General features: G+C 39.8%; 1 protein-coding gene across 2 annotated transcripts in view; it reads left to right on the forward strand.

Moving 5' to 3' along the window:
* Lypla1 (lysophospholipase 1) overlaps window positions 1-14726 on the forward strand; it is a 49731-nt gene extending 35005 nt beyond the window's left edge. For both annotated transcript variants that reach the window (XM_008844410.3, XM_017800952.2), the window contains exons 3-8: window positions 639-686; window positions 2383-2453; window positions 7313-7386; window positions 10015-10116; window positions 11801-11977; window positions 13568-14726. In XM_008844410.3, the coding sequence (XP_008842632.2) occupies window positions 646-686; window positions 2383-2453; window positions 7313-7386; window positions 10015-10116; window positions 11801-11977; window positions 13568-13621 (519 nt within the window). In that variant the 5' untranslated portion in view covers window positions 639-645 and the 3' untranslated portion in view covers window positions 13622-14726. The remainder of the gene's footprint in view (window positions 1-638; window positions 687-2382; window positions 2454-7312; window positions 7387-10014; window positions 10117-11800; window positions 11978-13567) is intronic.
* The last annotated feature ends 9521 nt before the right edge of the window (window positions 14727-24247 follow it).

The raw sequence follows: 24247 nt of genomic DNA on the forward strand, positions 1-24247 counted from the left end.
TTGTGTATGATTATATTTACTGCATGTATATAAGTGCACCCGTGTCATGCAATGCCTGTGGAGGTCAGAAGATTCTGTCAGATCCCCTGGAACTGGAGTTACGAACGAACGGTCATTAGCTACCGTGTGGATACTAGGAATCAAGCCCAGGTCCTCTGCAAGAGCAGCGTTCTTTTTTTTCTTTTTGTCTTTTTGAGACAGGGTCTCCTTGTAGCCCCAGCTGTCCTGGAACCACTATGTGGACCGGGCTGGCCTTGAACTCACAGAGATCTGCCTGCCTCTGCCTCCCAAGTGCTGGGACTAAAGGTGTGCGCCACCACGCCCGGCTCAAGAGCAGTGTTCTTAACCATACTAAGCCATCTCTCCAGCCCCCCTAGTTTCCTTTCTAACATGTCTGAGAAGTTACAGTATTAAGGGTGTGGAGAAAAGAAAATATTTCTTAGGTGCCAAGTTTAGTCTTTCAAAGTTGCTCCTCTGTCTTCTGAAGACAGTTAAAGGGCAAGTAGAATAGAGTTGTCCAGATGTGGACGTCTAAAATAGATCATGTATTAAAACTGTAGCATGTAGTTTTGTGTGAGTCTCATTAAATATCTGCCTTGTTATCCTTATTTTGCTGGTTTTTTTTCCTTCCCATGTAGGCCAGTTATGCCTGTTACATTAAATATGAATATGGCTATGCCTTCTTGGTAAGTAATTTGCTTAATTAATTTAGAACTTTTTAGTCTTATCAGAAGGGCTTTTGTGTATATCAGTTTTTTATTTAGATATTTCTAAATTGCAAGGTAACTCAGTTAAAGTTAACGATTTAACCTTTTATGCTTTACATTGTGAGTTAAACTTAAGAAGCTATACAAGTAGAGAAACAGGAGCGGGTTGGGTGTATTATGGGGCTGTCTTTTGCTAAGTCTTTGTTGAGTCCAGTAACCAAACCTTTTGAGCGATCCATGTGGCATCCACTGTGATTCCACTCTGATTAAGTCACAGCCTCACCATTCTGCCAAGTTCCTGCCTTGCTGGATATTAAGGAAAGCACTTCCCTTTCAGCCTTTCAAGATGCCTCACATTCCTTGTGCCCTTCACAGTCAGGAAGTGGGATCACTGAGAGTTCTCTGTGTGTGACTAGATGTCTTTGCACTGCTGAGACCTCTGCCATCAATTCTTTCAAGAAGTGATGACTTCAGCATCCACTTGACATTGTCACTTCAGTCTGTGTGTGTGTGTGTGTGTGTGTGTCCCGCTCTCTGTCCTTTGGGTGACCAGTGTAAATGGGCCATTTACACCCTTGCCTGGCTTGTTTCTCCTTTCCTACTTCTCTTCCCCCACAGACTTCCCTCAGGTTTAGTCATTCATAATCATTCTCTAAGTGCTATCTATGGAACTGTCCCAGCTCTGCAGTCACTTAATTCAGACCTGACAGGAAGCTTAGTAGCTGTACATCCTTAGTGTAAATGGGCCATTTACACCCTTGCCTGGCTTGTTTCTCCTTTCCTACTTCTCTTCCCCCAAAGACTTCCCTCAGGTTTAGTCATTCATAATCATTCTCTAAGTGCTATCTATGGAACTGTCCCAGCTCTGCAGTCACTTAATTCAGACCTGACAGGAAGCTTAGTAGCTGTACATCCTTTGAGTTTGCATTCCTGTTTGCACACTCCTTAATGGGAGACCTCGTCAGGACCTGCAGTCTGTTGTCTTACCTGCTGTACTTTCCACACTCATCTTCTTAAAATCCTCTTTGGATTCCTTGGCAACCTTACAAATTTCTATTCATCTTTACTTTTGGTTCTTTCATCTTCTCTGTCTCCCAAGATACCCCTCTATGAACTAAAATTCCTATCTACCATTGCTGCAGATAATCATGCGAGCACATAACCTAAAGACAGGTAGAAGGGGCTGAAGGAAGCTTCCCTGGCTTCTGGAGTACAGTGGCTGCAGTGAAACATTGGGGAGATATAGAGAGTCATTATAAATACCTTCATTAGTTGAGAGGTAGTGCCTGCAAGAGTCACATAATTCAGAAAAGTAACCATCCCAGTGGATTGACTTAGCGTAGAAGAGGAATGACTAAGTAAAATTTATTGCAGACTTTTTAGGATTATTGATTGAATTTTTGAGTGTAAGATTGGATTCAGTCATTTCTCAGCTGTTACCGCCCACAGATGTGGCACTGACTTTTTAACGTTAGAATCCGTGTCTAGTTGGAGTGAAAGGAATGTAGAGAATGTCAGCTTCACATATTTAACCTGTTAATCACATTTAATTAATGTTAATTAGAGCTTCATATGTAAAGGTGCCTTTGTTAAGTGCTTTTTTATAAGACTACCTTGAAGTCAGTAAACATCTCACTAAGAATAACCTTTGAGACTTAATGGCCTTATTTTCTAGGTTTGATATTATTGGACTTTCACCAGATTCCCAGGAGGATGAATCTGGAATTAAACAGGCAGCAGAAAATGGTAAGTTCAGAAAGTGTTTATAAAAGCAAAAGCATTCTTAAATGTTTTAGTAGATTCAGTAGTTGAATTGAAATTGATTAAATGTGACACAATTATGTGTGCTCAGAAGGCACTCTCCCTCCCTCCATCCCTCTCTTCCTTTCCCTTTGCCTTGCTGGGGACCAACCTTGTGTCTCACAAATACTAAATAAGCACTCTACCACTGAGGTATGCCTCCAACCCTTTCCCTCCATTCTGATTACCACATCTACATAGACTCTCTAGTTGTTTTACTTACTTACTTTACTGTGACTGTCATAAACACCATGATCAAGGGATCTTATAGAAGGAAGAGTTTATTGGGCTTCTGGTTCCAAAGGAGTAAGATTCCTTCACGGTGGAGAGGCTTGGAGAGGCAGCAGGAGGAGAAAGCTGAGCATTCATGTCTTTAAGCAGGCACAGGAAGCAAAGAGAGCCAAACTCGAAATGGGAAGGCCATGAACTCCAAAGCCCACCCCCCAGTGATTTGCTTCCTTCAGCTAGGCTGTACCTCCTCCTAAGCCTCCCTGAACAGTGCCACCACCTGGAGACAGTGTTCAAATACTTGGAGCCTGTGGGGGGACAGTTTTCATGCAAACCATCACACTTTATTGTAGGCAGTGGCAGTGAAGTAGCTGGAAAGGAGTGGCGTTTATCACACCAGCTATGTTGGATACATAGAGATTTTGCTTTAATTGGCATAGGCAGAGCTGAGCGTGGTGATGCTCACCTGTTAACCCAACACTTGGGAGGCTGAAGCAGGAGGATTGCTGTGAGTTCCAAGCCAGCCTAGGTTACATAGTATCAGGCCAGCTGGGGCTACATAGCAAGCTCTGTCTTGAAACAAAATTACATAGGCAAATGGGAAAATAGCACAGTAACAGTACTTTTTTGATTTTTGTGATTCTTGTTGTTGTTTTGTTTTGAGACAGGTTCTGCTACATAGCCCTGGCTGGCCTGGAATTTACAGAGATCTGCCTGCCTCTGCCGCCCAAGTTCTGGAATTGAAGGGATGGACTACCACACCCAGCTAATAGCACATCATTGAATACTTGTATACAGTTATCTTCATGAAGTAATGATAAGGATAAATAATTTAATGATATAAAGGTAATAAAACATTAGTGAGGTAATAATGGATATCACGTAGCCTTTTACTAGCTAATCATTTCTTATAAATTAGCTCATTTAACACCCCTGTGACATATTAGGTATGCTCCGAGGTGTGTTCTCTGATTAATATTCCATTCTCCTATATAAACATGGTAACCTTGTTTTGTGTATGTATGAAAAGATGTAGTTTTTATTTTTTATATATATATATATTATTTAATGTGTATGAGTGAGTGTATTGTTTGCATATAAGTAGGTGCACCCATGTCATGCAATGCCCTCAGAGGTCAGAAGAGGGCGTCAGATTCCCCTAGAACTGGAATTACAGAGAGTTGTTAGCCCCCATGTGGATGCTGGGAGTTGAACTTGGGTCCTCTGCAAGAACAGCCAGTGCTCTTAACCACCAAGCCATCTCTCCAGCCCGAGATGTAGGGGTTTTTTTTTTTTTTTTTTTTTTTTTTTTTTATTTTTTAATTGTGTGTACGAGTGTATTGCCTGCATGTGTGTGAGTGCACCTATGTCATGCAATGCCGCGAACATCAGAAGAAGGCTTCTGATTTCCCTGGAACTGGAGTTGAGGACGGTTAGTAGTTGGTTGCCATGTGGGTGCTGGGAATCGAACCTGGGTCCTCTGCAAGAGCAGTCAGTGCTCTTTACCGCTGAGCCATCTCTCCAGCCTGAGATGTAGTTTTAAAAAAATGCATAAAAACATCTTTTTCTTTGATGTGCATGTAGTACTGGAAGAACCTTTGGCTTTTCTTTCGTGTAGTGCAGTGATGGCATTGACTTGAGAATAGCCTACTGTGGGGCCATCAGAAATGAGCATGGCCAAGAACTGACACACCGGCCAGGAGCTGTGTGTGGACCATTGCGCTGTTCTTTCTACTTTTATATTTGTTTGAAGTTCTCCAAAACATATTTTTTTTAAAAAAAAAAAGAGCCTTTCATTCTTTAAAAACAACTGTAAATCTTTTTAAAATTTATTTTTATTTTATTTGTATGAGTGTATTGCCTGCATGTATGTAAGTGCACCTGTGTTGTGCAGTGCTCGTGGAGGTTAGGAGAGGGTGTTGTATCCCCTGGAACTGGAGTTAAGGATGATTGTTAGGATGTTGAGAACCAAGCCTGGGTCCTCTGCAAGAGCAGCTAGTGCTCTTAACTGCAGAGCCATCTCTCCAGCCCTCATGAAGAACAACTTTAGATCTTTGAGATAGAAAGGTATATTCAAAACACATTGGGAATGTGAAACCGTGCCCACTGACTTTTTAGATCATCAAAATGTGGATTAAAGCTAGAATCCTATAGTTAAGACTTTGTTTAAAAGTGAGTAAGAAAAAATGTATACTTCTGTATAGATATGATATGTTAGACTTTGGGAGATGGAGGGGCTGGTTCCTGTGGAATGGTTAAGTGAGCCCAGAGTGAAAGGTACTGTTCTAACAATAGAGCCGGTCATTTCTTCTCAAACAGATTATTGAAGAGAATGAGGATCAAAGACTCAGAGTTGGGTAAGAAAGGACAGAGAGAATGTGCCACTGAACAAAAGAGAGTTCCAGGTTGGATTCTGGAAGTACATCCTGCCTATGCTCTTAGGTCAAAGGTGACTGAAATTAGAACCCACTGTTCCACAGGTGGCTGCTGTCATTGTAGATTGTTAAAACGCTTTTAGCTCTGTCAGTTGGTGCATTCTAAGGGGCAGAGCTGAACAGTCTGAAAGGCTCCGTAGCTGGCTAAAGGAATGCCCCTCAAGCCCCACAGCTCCCCTTCCTCCTGGCAGCTGGGCTGTTTCTGCCCTTCTGCACCTGTTCATCTTTAGTAACAGCTGTGCGGTTTCCCCAATTCTCCGTGCTCTACAACAATTCTTTGACTTCTTAATCCTCCTTTCCTGGTGCACAACCCACTGGCCTATTCTTCACATGCAGTGCCTTTTCTTTCATACTAAACTTTGTATTAAAAAATAGCTTTAAATTTGAGTATCTGGTTGTTTTGTTTTGTTTGAGAATAAGGTCTTGCTATGTAGTGCTTGAACTCATAATCTTTCTGCCTCTGCCTCCTGAGTGCTGGGGTTACAGGTATGTGCCACTCATGCCTAGTTTTGTGGCATTTTCATAAAAGGAGGTGTGTGTGTGTGTGTGTGTGTGTGTGTGTGTGTGTGTGTGTTGGATTAGAAAGGAAACAGAAAATTTTGATCTGAAAAAACACACTGCCCATATTTAAAATATTGAAGAGACGGTATAGTAAGTAGTACATTCCTGTAATCCAGCACTTTGGAGGCTAGGGCAGAAGGATCACAAGTGTGAGTTCAGCCTGGGCTACGTAGTGAGTTCCATGCTATCCTGAGCTACCATTTTTCAAGATCCTGTCACAGATACACACAAAAAATTATAAAAGGTGCAATTATTCTAAAAACATAGGACAAATAAAAAGGAAATTATAGGAGTTGTCATGTGTATTAGTTACTTTTCTGATGCTTTAGTAAAATACCATGAAAGGATTTATTTTGGCTTACAGTAACAGGGGTGAAGTCCAGCATGGTGACAGGAGCAGGAAGGTGGCCGATCGTACTCTCACCCACACACAGGAAGCAGAGAGAATACTGAGTAGGGCCAGGCTATAAAACCTCAGTGCTGCCCGGCCTCATGCCTGTATTCTGTGGAAACAAAAATCCTCATCTGAAGTTCTTCCCCATCATTTATTGTTTTTATTTAAGCAAAACTCTTTTTTGTTTTGTTTTGGGGTTTGTTTGGGTTTTTTGTTTGTTTTTAGACAAGAGTTTCCCTGAAGCCCCAGCAGACCTAGAACTCACTATATAGATCAGACTGACCTAGATCTGAGAGATCCATCTATGTCTACCTCCTGAGTGCTGGGATTAAAGGCATGCTTCATCATGTCCAGCTTAAACAGAACTCTCAGTAATTTGAGCTATAAGAAAAATTAATGCTATGGTTTTAAGAATAGTATTAAGGTTAAAACACTGTAAGTCATAAACTATATAATCTTTAAATACATACTATTTAAAAATGACAACTGTTGCTGGGCATGGTGGTGCACGCCTTTAATCCCAGCACTTGGGAGGCAGAAGCAGGTGGATCTCTCTGAGTTCGAGGACAGCCTGGTCTACATAGTGAGTTCCAGGCCAGCTGGGGCTGGGGCTACAGGGCGCCCCTGCCTCAAAAAGACCGAAAAAAAAAAAAAAAAGACAATTTTTAGGTACAAATGCACTTTATTGAAGAGAAATAGAAAATGTATACTAGAATTAACTATAAATAAAAGAATGTACATCTCTCAATGAGTAAAAGAACTATTACAAACTGTGCAACAAGAAGTTTCTGAAGTTTTTATTTACTTTTATTTTATGTGTATGAGTGTTTTGGCTACATGTATGTAGATGCACCACATGTGTGCAAAGCCCACGGAGGCCAGAAGAGGGTTTTGGATTCCCTGGAACTAGAGTTATGGACAGCTGTTAGCCGCCATGTGGGTGCTGGGAACCAAACCCAGGTCCTCTTCAAGAGCAGCCAGCACTCTTAACCTTTGAGTTATCTCTCCAGCCCCCACTTGAAATTTTAATCTGAGCACACCTGCAGAATCTAAAAAGTCAAATTATGAAAATACATCCTAGTTTCCTTCCTATCTTTTATATTCTTTGCCTGTTTTTTTTTTCCTATTTTAAATTGTATCAGTGAATTTAATTTTGAAAGTATTTATGATAATTTTCTTGTTTTTAGTAAAAGCTTTGATAGATCAAGAGGTGAAGAATGGCATCCCTTCTAACAGAATTATTTTGGGAGGATTTTCTCAGGTAAGATAGAGTTTGACTGGTATGTCAGTATCATCAGCATATTTATCTAAAGTCAGTAGTTTCTTCTTCTTTGGAAGTGTTCTTTTTTAGGAGCTGTTACAGATCTTAACTGATATTAATGCTCATTTAAGTTTGATCACACTGGGACAAATTTCTGCTTCATATGCTTTTGCTTTTCTAGTTTTTCCTCTTCACAGTAGCCTTTATCTTTTAGCTTGCCTTCAAAGTTAATTCATTAAAAAACTGATTGGAACCAGAATATATATTTTTATGTGTATGAGTGTTATGCCTGCATATAGGTAAGTGTACCCATGTTGTGCAGTGCCCACCAAAGAAGAGGTTATCAGATTCCCTTAGAACTGGAGTTATGAACAGTTGTTAGCTGTCATGTGGGTGCTGGGAATTGAACCCAGGTCCTCTGAAAGAACATCCAGTGCCCTTAACCCCTTAGCCATCATTGCAGTCCCTAGAATGTATTTTCTTCAAGTAACTGTAATACACAATAGTTATGTTGCTTTTAATTAAACAGGACTGTAAGTGAACACAGGACTTCTGTTCCTTCTTTTAGGAGGAGGCTATAGTATATGATGCTTACTTTGGTATCCTTCTCTCTGTACTTTTTCTCTGGCCTTATAATTTTCCAATGTTGTTCCTTATATTGACCTTACAATTTTTTGTTTTATGGTACTAAGAATTAGACCTAGGTCCTTGTACAAGCTAGACAAGCCCTTTATCACTCAGTTATACCTCCTGCCCTGAACTTATATCTTTAAACTTTTCACTAGTTACCACTTCAGAATGCTAATCTCAATAGCTATGAAAAATGTTAGAATTTTGGAATCATCTTAATAAAGTTAAGTAGAAAGAGATGTAGTTAATACAGTATATTTAAAAGGTGTTACCAATGTGGTCTTTGTTGAGATAATAATACATACCTTGACACAAACATAGGGACAAAAATTAATTTTTGATTTAAGGTAGAAAGTACATGTAGGTGTCTTGTTAGTTGATACTGTTTACAACCTGCAGAAACTAAATCCTGGCTCTGAGTAGAGGCTCAGGCAATAAAGTACTTAGCAACCAGGAGAATCTAAGTTTGGATCTCCAGCACCCATGTAAAAAGCTGGGTATGAGATTCTAAGAGCCAGAGGGAATAGATGCCTGTAGTGAAACAATTTGCTGGACATGATAGCACAGTTGCAGGAATGAACTCATAGTGGCTGGGATTGTGTACCAAGACTTGTACAAGATCAAGCCAGCCAAAATCCCAGATGGATGGGGGAGGGACTCAGGAAGTCTTACCCATATCTGAAGAACTATTGACAGTTGGTGGCTGCTGGGAGAGGGAGAGTCACTTTCCTTCAAGATGTATATCCTAAGAGGCTACCCATACTCCAGTAGATGGCCCCACATCGTTACATACACAGGCAACACTAAATGGACTCAGTGAGTATTACATTTTTAAAAAGCACATGAAATTGGGAGGGAAAGGTGGTGATGGAAAGATGGAAAAATTGGAGGGGAGGTGATGGGAGAGGTTGAATTCAAACACATATGCATGTTGGAATGTTCAACAAAATATTTAAATGATAATATTTTTAAAAGCTGGATCTGTTGCCATGTGCCTGTAATCCCAGGGGTGGGGAGGCAGAGGCCAGTGGATCCCTGGAGCTCTCTGGCCAGCCAGCCTAGTGTATGTAATTTATGAGCTCCAGATTCTTTGAGAGACCGTATGTCAAAGAGTAAGATGGAAAGTGGTCATGGAGGACACCTAATGCCAACCTCTGGCCTCTACATATGCACATATGCTCACATGCACTCCTGCACCAACACTCTATACACACCCCCAAAACAATTTCTAACATTTTAAGCAAGGAGGAGTCAGTAGTGGGTCTTTGGCATCATCAGATCAAGGAAACAAAATAAATCAAGACCTAGGGAAGCAGCCAGTTCTTGGAAATTCATCTTCATTTCTCTGTGCTCGTCTTTTTTTGTTTGCCTTTCCATCTAATCTTGGCCATCTCGGCTTTTACAGCTTATAGCTTTTCAGCTCAAGTTTACATGTTGCATTTCTAGCTGTACAGATTACCTGAAAGCCGCTGAACCCCAATTCCACAGTCCTGAGAGAAAGAGCATCACTGCCTGGGATGATAAATTCTCCCATATCACCATGTGAGGTGCAGTGATTTGTGGGTGGGCCTGATCAGAGTGGCAGCATTTCTGCTGGCAGATCCTAGAGCACAGCCTATTTCGAACTGGGTAGGCAAACTTCCAAAGGTGTCTGGTACACAGTCTGCATTATCTTGAATTACTGTTTTGGAAAAATAAATCTAATTTGAATTCTATATCTAAGACTTTTCAGAAAAGAAAGTGAAAACTATAAATGTGGACTATTCTTAAGGCATGCAAAAAATGGAAGTTATTTTTAAGTGTTGTGATTGATCTAGTACTTAGTATGTTCTCTTTGAGGTAGAGATCTATGTCTTTTGTGAGTATGTATTTTCACTCTACCTGATTTCATTTAACATGGCTTACCCAGTTTGTTTGTTTTTTTATGGACATCACTAATAAGACTCTCACATGCTGTTGGCAGAACTATCCTCCAGTAACTTGCCGCTTTCTTTCCAGGGAGGAGCTTTATCTTTATACGCTGCTCTCAACACACAGCAGAAACTGGCAGGTGTCACTGCACTCAGCTGCTGGCTTCCACTGCGGGCTTCGTTTCCACAGGTACCCTGCTTGATAGGTGCCCTGCTTGATAGGTACCCTGCTTGATGCACATACTGAGATTACACAGCAAGAGGCAGCAGATGATGTTTAGGAAGAAGTTGCTCCTTATTTTTGGACTTAAGACAGGGTCTCCCTGTAGCCCCAGCTGGCCTAGAACTTGTTATGTAGATGAGGCTGGCTTGGAACTCACAGAGATCTGCCTGCCTCTGCTTCCCAACTGCTGTGATTAAAGGCATTCACCACCATGCCCAGCAGGCAGTGTTGCTGCATTTTAATTTATGAGTTTTATAACTTTTGGGGGGGGCGTCTTTTTGAAGCAGCGCCTCCCTGTGGCCCCAGCTGTCCTGGAACTCACTGTGTAGACCAGGCTGGCCTTGAACTCACAGAGATCCACCTGCCTTGCCTCCCAAGTGCTGGGACTACAGGCGTGCGCCACCAAACCTGGCAAGTTTTATAACTTTTTTAGAACAGTTTTAGGTTTATAGCCTCCTCAACTGTGGACACTCACATCACATTGGTACCTTTGTTGCAGTTGGTGAACCTGCACTGAGATATCACTACCCAAAGTGCACAACTTCTGTCGGTCATCCTATATTAAAGTTTTCCTTTAGACCTTACTGATGTATTACTGTACTTCATCTGTATACCACAGTGTCCTTATGTGGATTACATAGAATAGTCATAAGTCTTAATGTTTGATATGGTTTAGAATATATATGAAAATTAAGGCTAGTTTTAATACAGTTTTAAGATATTTAATGATTTGACAACAGAATTTTACCATTTAATTTCTAAATATTTAACAGTGAAGCAGTATGTAATACATGATGGGAGATGTGGAGATTATTTTCACGTTCTTTATCTATCCATTTTTTTTGTAGTGTTAGGTGTTAAAGCTTTGAACATGCTAGTCAAGCACACCACCCCTGTGTTACTCCAGTCCCCAATTTATTTTTTCTTTTGAGACTGTTTTACTGTATAGTCAAGGTTTCCGTTTTGGGGGTTGTTGGGTTTTTGTTTTGTTTTGAGACAGGGTCTTGTTTTGAGACAGGTATAGCCCTGGCTAGCCTGGAACTCACTATGTAGACCAGGCTGACCTCAGTCTGACAGAGAGCCACCTGTCCCTGCCTCCCAAGTGCTGGAATTAAAGGTGTGCACTACCACGCCTGGCTCTGGCTATCCTTAAACCTGTGCCAGGCTTCCCAAATGTGAGGATTGTGGGCATACTAACATGTTACATTCCAAATTCATTTTCAGATCTGGAGTTTTGTCTATTTACTGTGTACTAACTTTTCATTGTGTTGCACATAATAGATAATGTTGATTAATGCCCTTATTTAAGTCAATTAAGTAAAAGTTGAGGAGGACTTACCTAATGTGCTAATACTTACTGATTACCTCTCATGTTGTCATCCTGAAAAAACAAGGATGAATTAAGATGTAATTGGCTTTAAGAAAACGATCCATTGGGAATACACGTTATATTGTGACGTAGGCAAGAAAATTATGCATGTCTTACAAGTTTAAATTAAGGGATGTTGGGAAAGTATGGGGATGGGAGGAATTTCATTTGTCAAAAATATGAGGAATACAATATTATGTACATATATGTTTATAATTTTTAAGTGCCTGGCACAATACTTAATATAGTTGAATAAATAACATTCTTTTTTTTTTTTTCTAGGGTCCTATCAGTAGTGCTAATAGAGATATTTCTATTCTCCAATGCCATGGAGATTGTGACCCTTTAGTTCCCCTAATGTTTGGTTCTCTTACTTTTGAAAAACTAAAAACATTGGTGAATCCAGCCAATGTAACTTTCAAAATCTATGAAGGCATGATGCACAGTTCATGTCAGCAGGTAGGTGCCTTGAAGCAGCAGTGAGAGCCACAACTTTCATTTCTTTCATGCTGTTTTCGAGTTAAATAACATTTGAATGTTGGGAATTTAAAGGAGTTAATGAATTAATTCATAACTGAATTGGAGTAACAGATTTCTCAATGATAGTTTGTTCAATTAAATTTAAAAAATCTAATCACCTTTACACATGAGCATTGCATATAATTAAAAGATGGATTTATAAATGTACTCTTTATTTTGTAAAATTTAAGATAGATTAATTACAGTTTCAATAGAGAAGAAAGATATATATATCCAAGTAACTATAGAAAAAAACAGATTGGGATGTGTATTGTATTAGCATTGTCCTGAAAAACTGAGAGGAATGAGATAAAGTGTTATCTTAGGAGGAACTGAGATGAAGCTAGACTCTGAAAGAAGATGGGCTCTAGATAGCCAGTCTGCAGGTAAAGGGACTATGGGGCAGGAAAAGCAAACTGTCCCATTTGATACCAGGCTGGGGGTAGAGCTCAGTTGGTAGAGTTGCTTGCCTATCATGGACAAAGCCCTAGGTTCAATCCCTAGTACTGCATAAACCAAGTGTGATGGCACACACCGTAATCCTAGCACCTGAGATAGAGGCAGGAGGATCAGAAGTTCAAGATCATCCTCATCTACTTAGTGAATTCAAGTCCAGCCTGGGTTATGAGAGAGGGTCAGGGGAAGACAGAGAAGACAAGGAAAGGGGGGATGTAGGCTAGATGACATAGGGAGTTGGGACTCTGGTGTTTTGTATTGTGCTGAGGAAGACTTGTTCTCTGGGTAGCCAGAGGCTGTTGATTGAAGTGAGATATGATCTAGATCCTGAACCAGGTGAAGCAGAATCCACGAGTATTATCAAGTTAATTCTATGGGTAGGAAAGGAGGAGGTATCCAAGGGTCCTTGGATTTTTAGCTCTCTTGACTAAGAAGACACTGCCATAAAGTAATAGAGGGCTGGAGAGATGGCTCAGCGGTTGAGAGCACTGACTGCTCTTGCAGAGGACCGGGTTCGATTCCCAGCACCCACATCTTGGCTAACAACCATAGCCTTATGTCCTGCCCTTCTTAGTGTTTTGTTTTTTTTTTAATTTAAAAATATTGTTTTATTTTTGTGTATGAGTGTATTGCCTGCATGTGTGTAAGTGCACCTGTGTCTTGCAATGCCTGTGGCGGTCAGAAGGGGCTGTCGAATTCTCCCAAACTAGAGTTACAGAAAAGGTTGTTAGCTGCCATGTGGGTACCGGGAATCAAAACCAGGACCTCTGCAAGAGCAGCCAGTGTTCTTAACCACTGATCCACCTCTCCAGTCCCAGTTCTTCTTTTAAGTATCAGGAAATACAGGCATTTTTCATGGAACTGGATAGTATGGGAACTTTCAGTATACAATAATAAGCATAAGGAATGTTCTGAGATTTTAGAACCTTTTTTTTCTTGCATGCCTTTTTCTTGTAGTAGTAAAAACATTATTACCTTACCTATGCACACTACGTGGATTTCATTACTGGCATTTTCTTGAAGATTTAATTTCAGACGTATGTAGCTGCTTATTAAATAACTTTTTCCAAACAGGAAATGATGGATGTCAAGCAATTCATTGATAAACTCCTACCTCCAATTGATTGACTTCACGGAGAGGCCTTGTGTAGACTACACCAGCATCATTGTAGTAGAGTATAAACCTTTTCCCATGCCTGATCTTAAAACTTCTAATGTTTGCAGTGTTAAAATGTTTTACAAATACATACCAATGATACAGACTAAATAATGTCTCATGGGAAATTTATGATCTTTTAAGTTTCTATTCATATATTTGTATAATACAATCCAGAATATACTAGTAAAGTAGATGAAGCAGTTAGCTTCTCTTTCTCAAATGTAATTCAGCAAAATAAAATATTGCAACCAGAGTTTTTATTGCATCATTTAGAAATTACTATTATGCTTAATGAAAATTTGTTCAAGTATAAATGACAATTAAGATATAAATGACTTGTTAATGCTGTGACTTAGACTGGATTTACTCTACAGTTGTTTAGTCACCATGCAGTGTCTGCATTTTCATATATGTATTCATATATACATGGTATTTGTAATACGTAAAAATTAGATGGTATTAAATTATTCCTAATACTAGGGATAATACTTTTCAGTGTCATAAAAGAGAATATTGCTCTCTCACTTAATGGCCCTTTTATTGGGGATCTGAATTTTCTTTCTCTGATACTTCTATTTAATATTTTTTCACCTCTCAAGAAACAAAGATATGTTTTTTTTTTTTTCCGTAGTAGACCAAATATTGCCTCTCTATCATAGAAATCTGTCAAAATATACTCTAATTTGGCATTCTGAGTCACAGATACATGGTATTTAAAGTATATGTACACTTCAAGAGACCAAACATTACTTATGCTTACTGTGCTACATATTTCAAGTAAGTGTACCGTAGTCCAAATTTAGACCTATAGTTATCAGAATCTTCAATCCAGATAATAATTCTTGTTTTATTTTTCTGTAAACAACTGAAAAGTTAAATCAAATGTTGGTGTGTCCAGAAATAAGTCTGGTTTTAAAATCTAATATCTAAAATAATTAGGTCTCTGCTGCAGAGCCTTTTTACATTTTCTGTACCTCTGTTTGAAACCGACTGCTGTCCAGGATGAGCCACCCATTAGAAACTTTAGGTTTATTTTTAGCTGCCAACAAGTGAATTTGATATTTTCATTTTAGTTAAATGGCTTAAAAATTAGTCTCTTGGGGCTGGAGAGATGGCTCAGCAGTTAAGAACACTGGATGTTCTTGCAGAAGACTGGGGTTCAAATCCCAGAACCCACATGGCAGCTAACAACTGTCCGTAATTCCAGTTTTAGGGGATCCGACGGCCTCTTCTGTCCTCCTTGGGCATTGCACGACATGGGTGCACTTACCTACATGCAGGCAATATATACATACACATAAAAAAATAAAAATAATAAATAAAATATTTTTAAAAATTAGTCTCCCGTGTAAACATTAAAATAGGAGTCATTTGATCTTAAATTGTCAAAATGTCCAGAATACTGGGGAAAACTGTTAAAATATTCAACTGTGTGGTAACTTTTATTATTAATAAAAGTTAACTAGAATCCTTATACATATGGTATAGTACCACACAGTTGAATATACATATTCAGAAGTTGTGGTGATTTCTGACCTGTTAATTTTCCTGCTGTATTCCAGCTGACCAAGACGATGTTAAGGATGCATCTTTGTAAATGGGTGCTGGCCAATAGTGGAGATAATTTAGTAATGGATAATAATGAAGCCATATGTTTATGTCTGGATTTAAAACTTTAAAACAATCATATACTGTTTCACTTTATCTTGAAGAACACAAACTGATTTCATTTATTCACATCAGTAAGGTATTATATAGGGTATAAATATTCCGTTGAATTGTGCTGTATTGTGGGAAAATGTAATGTTTTTCATGATTTCTATCAATGTGAAATAAAATTTAAATCTGGCTATTCTGGGTTGTTTTTTCAAGGTTTCTTTTCTTTTACTGTTTTTCTTTTTATTTTTTTAAAGATAGGGTCTCACCACGTAGCCCTGGCTGGCATGGAATTTGTTGTGTTGATCAGGCTGGCCTTGAACTGAGGTCTCCCTGCCTCTGCCTCCGCCTCCTGAGTGCTGAGATTATAGGATGCACACTGTGTCCAGCTTGTGTTTCCAAGTTTTGTTTTGTTTTTTGAGGCAAAGTCTTGCTATTATAGCCAGGCTGGCTTTGAATTCTCTTATCTTCCTGCTCTGCTTCCCGGCTTCTAGAATTGTAGGTGTCCCCCACCATGACTAGCTTCAAGTGTTAATGTAACGTGGGTTTACCTTGCAATGTTCATCCGTGTTAAAAAAGGGGGAATTAAAACATGATCCTGAGAGTACTTTGGGAGAGAAAGTTTAATGATGGCTTAGAATGGAACCAGCTATGGGAAAAAATACTTTCCTCAATATTAATATAAAAGTTTTTAGTCTTAACATGCTTAAGAAATTTTATTAGTTTTCATCTTTTCCTTTAAGATAATTATCAGTGGGAATTTTAGATTAGTGCCATATATCTGTTATCCAAAAGTTTTTTTCTTCATGTATTTCATTATTGATTTCTAACTTTTCTTAGTACAGGATCTTTTCTGGTTTTTTTTTAAAGTCTTTAAGTTCCTGCTTTTGAATACGTCAAGTGACCAGATTTTGTGATTCTGCTTGTTTGATTTTGGCATAGTCCTCTAACAAAAATACTCTCTCAACATCCACTCCCTGTAGGTTTTACCCTCCACAGCAGTACCTTATTTCCTGTGATTTTTATTTATTTTTATTTTGGTAGCCCTGACTACATAGCCCAGGATGGCTTAGAACTCATCAATCCTTCTGCTTTAGCTACCGTTCACAAAGTGCTGGGATTACAGGCATGGGCCACCATGCCCCATCTCCTGTTATTTATATATAGAATGCTGAGAATAAAATTTAGGGTCATATATATATATGTAGGCACTAGGCAAGCAGTCTGCTGCTGAACTATACCCCTAACTTAATGTGATTTTTTTTTTTTAATGTCATCCGCTTTATTTTTTAAAAAAAAAGACATTGTTGAGGGCTGGAGAGATGGCTCAGAGGTTAAGAGCACTGGCTGCTCTCGCAGAGGACCCGGGTTCAATTCCCAGCACCCACATACTAACAACCCCCATGATTCCAGTTCTAGGGTAATCTGATGCCTTCTTCTGTCCTCTTCGGGCATTGCATGACATGAGTACACATACATACATGCAGGCAATACACTCATACGTGTAAAATAAAAATAATAAAATACATTTTTTAAAATCCATAGTCAGCAATAATAGGGCATTTGCCCACTGCTACAAGCAGTTTACGTTACCTTTTAAAAGTAGATAAATGACACACTTGCCAGAACCATTTTATTTTATGGAAGTTCCTAAAAGAAATTGTTAAGTACTTCATACATTCCAGGCATGGACATGCATTTTATATCCTTTATTATTTGTTTATTTAAAACAATCCTTAGTTTTCCACTTCACATACGAGGAAACAGGATGCAGGTGAACTGCCTGTGACTACACAGTTGCTAGGATTCAAGTTGATCTGCCTAATTCCATGGTCCTTACCACCTTACCGTGTTCCCCGGTGGGTAATAAAAACCGCTGAGTCAGACTATGATGCAAATCACTCTGCCATGCAGAAATCTGGAATCTCCAGGGCAAAGCAGAGCTAGTGAAACAATCCATGTGTCATGTTGAATTTGGGGCACAGATGAGGAAGGATGTGGAAACAGGGCCACCATAACATCAGGGCCCTTCTAGGGGTGGCTCACAAAGTGAACTAGAGGAAATAAAGGAAGCCTGTCTGTGTTGGCCTGTGCACTGAATTTTTAAGTGGGAAGAAATTGTCTTCTGAATTTTTTTTAGCCAGAAGCCTGTTTTCACATGCATTTTGGTTTTAAATTTATACTGTTTCAGAGGGGGGAATGTTAGAGTAGCAAAAAGCCCCATTTAAAAAAAAAAAGAATGGCTGGGCATGGTGGTGCACACCTTTAATCCCAGCACTGGAGGCAGAGGCAGGCAGGTCTCTGACTTCAAGGCCAGCCTGGTCTACATAGCAAGTTCCAGGTCAGCTGGGGCTACAGAGAGACCCTGTCTTAAAAAGAGAAAAAAGAAAAAAAAACATGAAGTTGTCAGAAAAAAGTGGTGGGGAGATATGGGACAAGTTGGATGGGAGGGAGTGGGCATGGATTTGATCAAAACACCGTATGTGCATGTATGAAATTCTCAATTTTTTTTTAAATTAAAAAAATAAATTTATACTGTTTATATGAATTGGCAACACATAACTTAAAAGTTAATATCAAGACGTTCCCTAGGGGTCTGGAGAGATGGCTCAGTGGTTAAAAGCACTGGTTGCTCTTGCAGAGGACCTGTGTTGGATTCTCAGCATCCACATCACATGGTGGCTAACAACTGTCTGTAATTCAGTTCCAGGGACTTCTGTGAGCATTGCATGACACAGGTGCACTTAAACACATGCAATACTCATACACAAGAAATAAAAATAAATATATATTTTTAAAAGTTCCCTGGACTAGCTCTGCCCCTGGGGTATGTGGAAGAGGTAGACAGAAATACTTTATGGAGAGTGCCATCTTCAAAATTTAAATTTTGGGGCTATATAAATTTAGCCCTGTTAGAAATGAGCTCCACATTCTGAAATTGCAAACCAAAGAGAACCTCCCACAAGCGACCACCAGGTGGTCAGAAGAGCAGAGCACAGTTTGACTCCCAGGAACCTGAAGAAACAGAATCTTAGCTGATCTGAGTACAAGAATGGTAATGACTGTAAATTAAAATGCACATTTGAGAAAAGAAAAGGTCTGGAAATTATAATCAGCCACGGCAGTGAAGGAGCTCAGAGAAGTAGCAGAAATAGTTGAAACAACTTAACTTGAAAAGTAGGCTATCTACACAATGAAATGCTATCCAGTGCAAGAGAGAATGACTGTACAGTGGGTTAGTTTGGAACTGATTGAAGATGTACTATTAGATGGGGGGGGAACCCTAGAAACTGAAGGATGGAAGAATTCACATATAGGGCATGGTGGCACATGCCATTAATCCCAGCATTTGGGAGGCAGAGACAGGCAGATCTCTGTGAGCCCAAGGCCAGCCTGGTCTACATAGTTCCAGGACAGCTGGGGAGACCCTTTCTCAAAAAGATGTATATAATATATATATTTCATTACATATATATATATATATATATATGTAATGAAATGACCCTGCAGACTCTAATGTCGGAGCGTGTATGAAGCAATGGGGCAGCACTAGATGGGAGAAAACGAGCCTGCCCTGCAATACACTTTATTAAACTAGACAGTTTTACTATGTTAGGATATACATAAAGTTTATCATTTTAGCAAGTGTATAGTTAGTGAAGTTAAGTGCATTTACAGCGCTGTACAGCTATCCATCTCTACTGAAATACTGTACCTACAGCTTTCAGTTGTGTTCATGTATGACCTACTAAAAAAGATTCAAAGGGGGTGAGAGATAGGGAGGGCTCAGTGGTAGAATACTGTGCCTGAAGCCCAGGGTTTGATTCCTAGCATAGCCAAAAAACAAGAACAAAAAAGCTCGAATGGATGACTTTAACTGTATATTAGACCCAACAAAATTTCGGTTAGCTATAGAGCTGGGGTATAACTCAGTGATAGAACACTTGTTTAGGGATTTACTCAGGAGCCTAACAAGCAGAAAGGTAGGAAATGACAAAAGGTCTAATACAAAGTTGAATGGAAACTGCAGGAGAAATTATAATTGATGGTAAAATGACTGAAGGTTTTACAGGCTTGAGAGAGAAGGCAGAACACAGGCTAAAAGGTGTACTAAGCCATGTATGCTATAGTAAAATTAAGACAATACTGTTTGTAAATCTTGTAACACCAACCATGGGTGGTGGGTGGGGAACCTCAGAAAAGCAATAAAAACACCACTAGAGGTCATGAGATGCTGGAAGAAGTCAAAGTTGGAGAGAAAATGGCCATTTGGAGGGTTGGGATGTAGCACAGTTGGTAGAGTGCTCGCCTAGCATGCAGGGAGCTGTGGGTTTAAATCCTCACACCACACAAACTGGGCATGGTGGCACACACCAGTTGGAAGGGATCAAAAATTCAAGGTCATCTTTACACTGCAAGTTCTGGGCAACACTGGGTCACACAAGACCCAGTCTAAGGGAAGGGAGTAGGGAATGCAAGCAAGGAAGGAAGTGAGAACTGGAACTTCCAACACAGGTCTAGTGAAAGAAACTTCTTAGCTGTGAGAAAAAAAGAATGAGAACTTTTAAAAGATGTTCTTTCAGAAGAAGAAAAGTGACAGTAAGAGAATGGGGATGGAGACCATGGTGAACATTCGGGTACAAATTAAACATTGCATAAAACTATGTGAACTAAAATCACTGATGACAAGTACATGAAAAATCAATCTGATTTACATACTAGCAATTAGTGTGTAGAAATAAAAAGCTACCATTTGCAATTCCTTAAAAATTTTAAATTACAGGATTTGGAGACAAAAACCTACAACATGCTAGTGAATGACATGAAAGGATGGTTTGAGTCCCCTAAGGTTCTTATGTTGAAATTTAATCCCTATTTTTAGGTATTAAGAGAGTTGTCTTAGGATTTGTTCTTGTTGCTGTAATAGAATCCTCTGACCAAAGCAATTTATGGGAGAATGCGCTTACTTTAGCTCCCAGTTCCAGGTTACAGTCCATCATCATGGAGAAGGCACAGCAGCAGGAGCTTAAGGGAGCCGGTCACATTGCATCTATAGTTAGGAACGGAAAGCAATCGATGCATGCATGCCAGTACTCAGCCAGCCTAGTGCACTTTATAGTCCAGAATCCCTTACCTAAGGAACGGACGGTACCAACACAGCACACAGCAGATGGGTTTTCCACCATAGGCCAGGAGGTCCGTTTGATATATGATCCTAGCATCTGTCAAGCTGACAACCAGCACAAGAATAGAAATAATAATATGTAGAGGTGGGACTTCTGGATGGCCATTAGGATGGAGACCTTGTGATTCAATCCTGGTGGCTTTGTAAGAAAAGGCAAGCTGGGTGTGATGCCACACCTTCAATCCCAGCATGTGTGAGGCAGAGTCAGGCATATCTCAGTGAGAGCAAGGCCAGCCCATGGACTTCCAGGTCAGCTGGGGCGACAGGGAGACCCTGCCTCAAAAAGCAGAACAACAAAGAAGACAGAAAACATAGATGTGTCAAATGATCTTGATACTACCAACAAGAAAGCCACCACTGCATTCATCCCCTCATCCTTGGGCCAAAATAAACCTCATGCCTCTTACTACATCAAAAAATGGGTTAATATTAGAAGACCGGGTGAGAGATGTTAATTCTACATTGATACACAAGTTTAATTTAGTTATTGGCAATCCCAATGAGATTATTCACAGATGATTCTAAAATTTATATGGATAAGGCAAAAGAACAGAATAGCTTAAACGATGCTGGAAAAAAAAAAGGAACCACTGCCACATTTCAAAATGTAATATGTCAGTAATGGAAATCAGTACTGACATATACACAGATGAAAACAAAATACCAGAAAAGCCTCATACAAGTAGAAGAGATGGAGGAGCTAATATCCACAGACCAAAACCAAACAACAGAAAACCCAAACTACTATGTCTGAACCTTATACCTGATACAGAAATCAAAAGCTTTCAGAGTCTAAGAAAACAAGCAGCTGGAGACATGGCTCAGAAGTTAAAAGCACTTGCCACTCTTGCAGAGGACATGGGTTCAATTCCCAGCATCCATGTGTCAGCTCACTACTTCCTGTAACTCCAGTTCCAGGGGCTCCAATGTCCTCTTCTGGCCTCTGAAGGCATTGGCATATATGAATGTACTTACGTAGATGGAGGTCCAACACATATACAAACATAAAAAATTTTAAAAACAATAAAAATAATACAATTAAAAATAGAAAATGTTGGGCTGGAGAGCTGGCTCAGCGGTTAAGAACACTGGCTGTTCCTGCAGAAGACCCAGGTTTGAATCCCAGAACCCACATGGCAGCTGTGTGTAACTCCAGTTCAATGGGATCTGATGGTTTCTGTCCACTGTGAACATTGCATGACATGGGTACACTCATATACATGCAGGCAATTCATGCATACACATAAAAATAATACATATTTTTTTAAAAATAGAAAATGTGAGAGAAATGAAAAGATGTTTCACTGAGGGTGCTATATGGGAAATAACATGATTGACATCACTAAACCATTGAGGAAATCGACATTAGAACCACAATACGATCACTACATACTTATTAGACCATCTGAAATACAAATAGTAGTAATGGGGTGGCCAAGCCTCATGACCTGAGTTTGATCCCCATGCCCCACATGGTAGGACAGCACGTTCCAGCAGTTGGACTCTGACCTCCACATATATGCATATGTGCCATAGGATTAGGTGTGTGCACACAACATTGAAAAATAGGAGCTGGAGAGACGGCTCAGTGGTTAAGAGCACTGGCTACTCTTGCAGAAGACCTGGGTTCAGTTCCCAGCAGACATTGCACATATGTGGTACACTTTTGATTTTCAGAGATGATTCTAGCAAATATTTAAGGAAGAATTAAGAAATTAGGAAGAAATTACAGGAGGCCATTATTTTGGACTAAGAGCCCAACAGTAAATAGGCTAAATATTGAAACAGCCACTTAACCCAAAGTTTTGGCCACCAAACAAAACTGTTTATCTGACCTTTCCAGACATTAGGATTAGATAGTAAACTGAAATTTGCCACACAAGCCAGTTTTGGTAAGCATAATCAAGTTTCCTCAGCCCTTACACAAAAAGGTAATGATTTTTTTCATTATTTTGTCTCCCTGCTCCAGCTCAAAAAGAAAGTAACTGACCAATCTTATTTTCATACTTTAGTATCTGTTTTCTTCTGGGTTTTGTTGTTTTCCTGTTTATAAAACATTTATTCTGCTTGGCCCATCAGAACATTTTTTTCCCCAGTGGAATGAAGTTTTGTTTGAATCTACAGAAGATGGTAAGGTCAACTGAGATCTTTAAATTGCAATTTTGCCCTTTCCATAATAATACTTTTCAACTGTTTCCAAATAGAAGATGGAAGAACTGTGCAGTCTGAGGTCGGATTGCCAGATATCGAAGCCATACAGAGAGCTTCCGGTTTCCAGTTATCGAAACATTAAAAAAAAAAAAAAATCAGCCGGGCGTGGTGGCTCACGCCTGTAGTCCCAGCACTCGGGAGGCAGAGGCAGGCGGATCTCTGTGAATTGAAGGCCAGCCTGGTCTACATAGTGAGTTCCAGGACAGCTGGGGCTACAGGGAGACCCTGTCTCAAAAAGACCAAAAAACAAAAACAAATACCCCAATGCGTGTTTAAAAGACTACCTCAATTTGTTGTTAGACCCAAAGATAGTGAATGGATGCAGGTCTCCTTGAGAATTAACAAATCAAAGTACAGAAGGCAGTGCATCTTCACTGAAAACAAGGAGGCTTGAGAAGAATACTTGACATTGTGTATATGAGATGTTTTAGGCCTGGAGATGAAAAGGCAAGATTGATGAGAGGTGGATCCAAGCTTGTAGTTCCCAAAATTGAGGATGGAGAAACAGTTTTGAATAAAAGAATGGGTAAGGCCTGACTCAGCAGCACAGCTCCAGAGGACACTTCGGGGAGTGGGCGCCTTCAAAGTTCAGGTCCACTCCTAAGTATCAGGCTGTTTACTTGGGCTGAACTGTGATGTGTTGCAATGACACATACTGCATTGCTAGGATGAAGGAAAAATATTCCCTAGTCATCTCAACCACTGCAGGTAAAGCATTTGGCAAAATCCAACACCAAATTATGATAAAACATTCACCAAACTACATGTGATGGCTAATCCTGGGTGTCAATTTGACTGGATCTGGGATTAACAGAAATGAAAGAGCTCTTCTTGATTGGATCATCTAAAGCCAGAAGACACACTCTAAATGTGGGCGTTACCTTCTGATGGCAGCTCGTATGAAAGGCCAAGGCAGAGGAGAACACCATGCTTCTTGCTGCTTGCCTTCTCCCTCGCTGGTGAGTTCGTCTTGCTGCTGTAGACTGAAGACTAGCTGATCTTTCGGAATCTGTCAGACCTTCAGCACCAGATTGGGACTATTGAGACATCCAGCCTCGTGGACTGAGCGACTACAGATTCTCAGCCTCTCCAGTGTGGTGCAGCCAGTGTTGGACTACTTGGACTCTATCCTGTGAGCTGATAAATCTCTATACATATATATATTCATTCTACCAGTTCTATTTCTTTAGAGAACCCTAATACACTAGGAATAGAAGAAAACTTTACTAGCATGCTGAAGAGTGTTTATGAAAAACACAGGTAGCAGCATCATACTCCATGATGAAAGACCAAGCTGCTCCCCTAAGGTCAGGAACAAGAAAAAGATTCCTGTGTCTACTTGGATTCAACTGTATACTAAAAGTTGTAGAGCTCAGCTATAGCTGTATATGTGAGGCCCTAGGTTCAAACCCCCATGTGGCTTAGCCAGAGCAGTATGGCCAGAAAAAGAAGTAAAGCTATTTCACAGTGAAATGACCTTATATTTAGAAAATCCTGTGGAAGCCACTAAAATCCTTCAGGCATGACATGATGGTACTTGCCT

Source organism: Nannospalax galili, unplaced genomic scaffold, assembly GCF_000622305.1.
Source record: "Nannospalax galili isolate Female #2095 unplaced genomic scaffold, S.galili_v1.0 scaffold40, whole genome shotgun sequence".
In the NCBI taxonomy this organism is placed as follows: Eukaryota; Metazoa; Chordata; class Mammalia; order Rodentia; family Spalacidae; genus Nannospalax; species Nannospalax galili.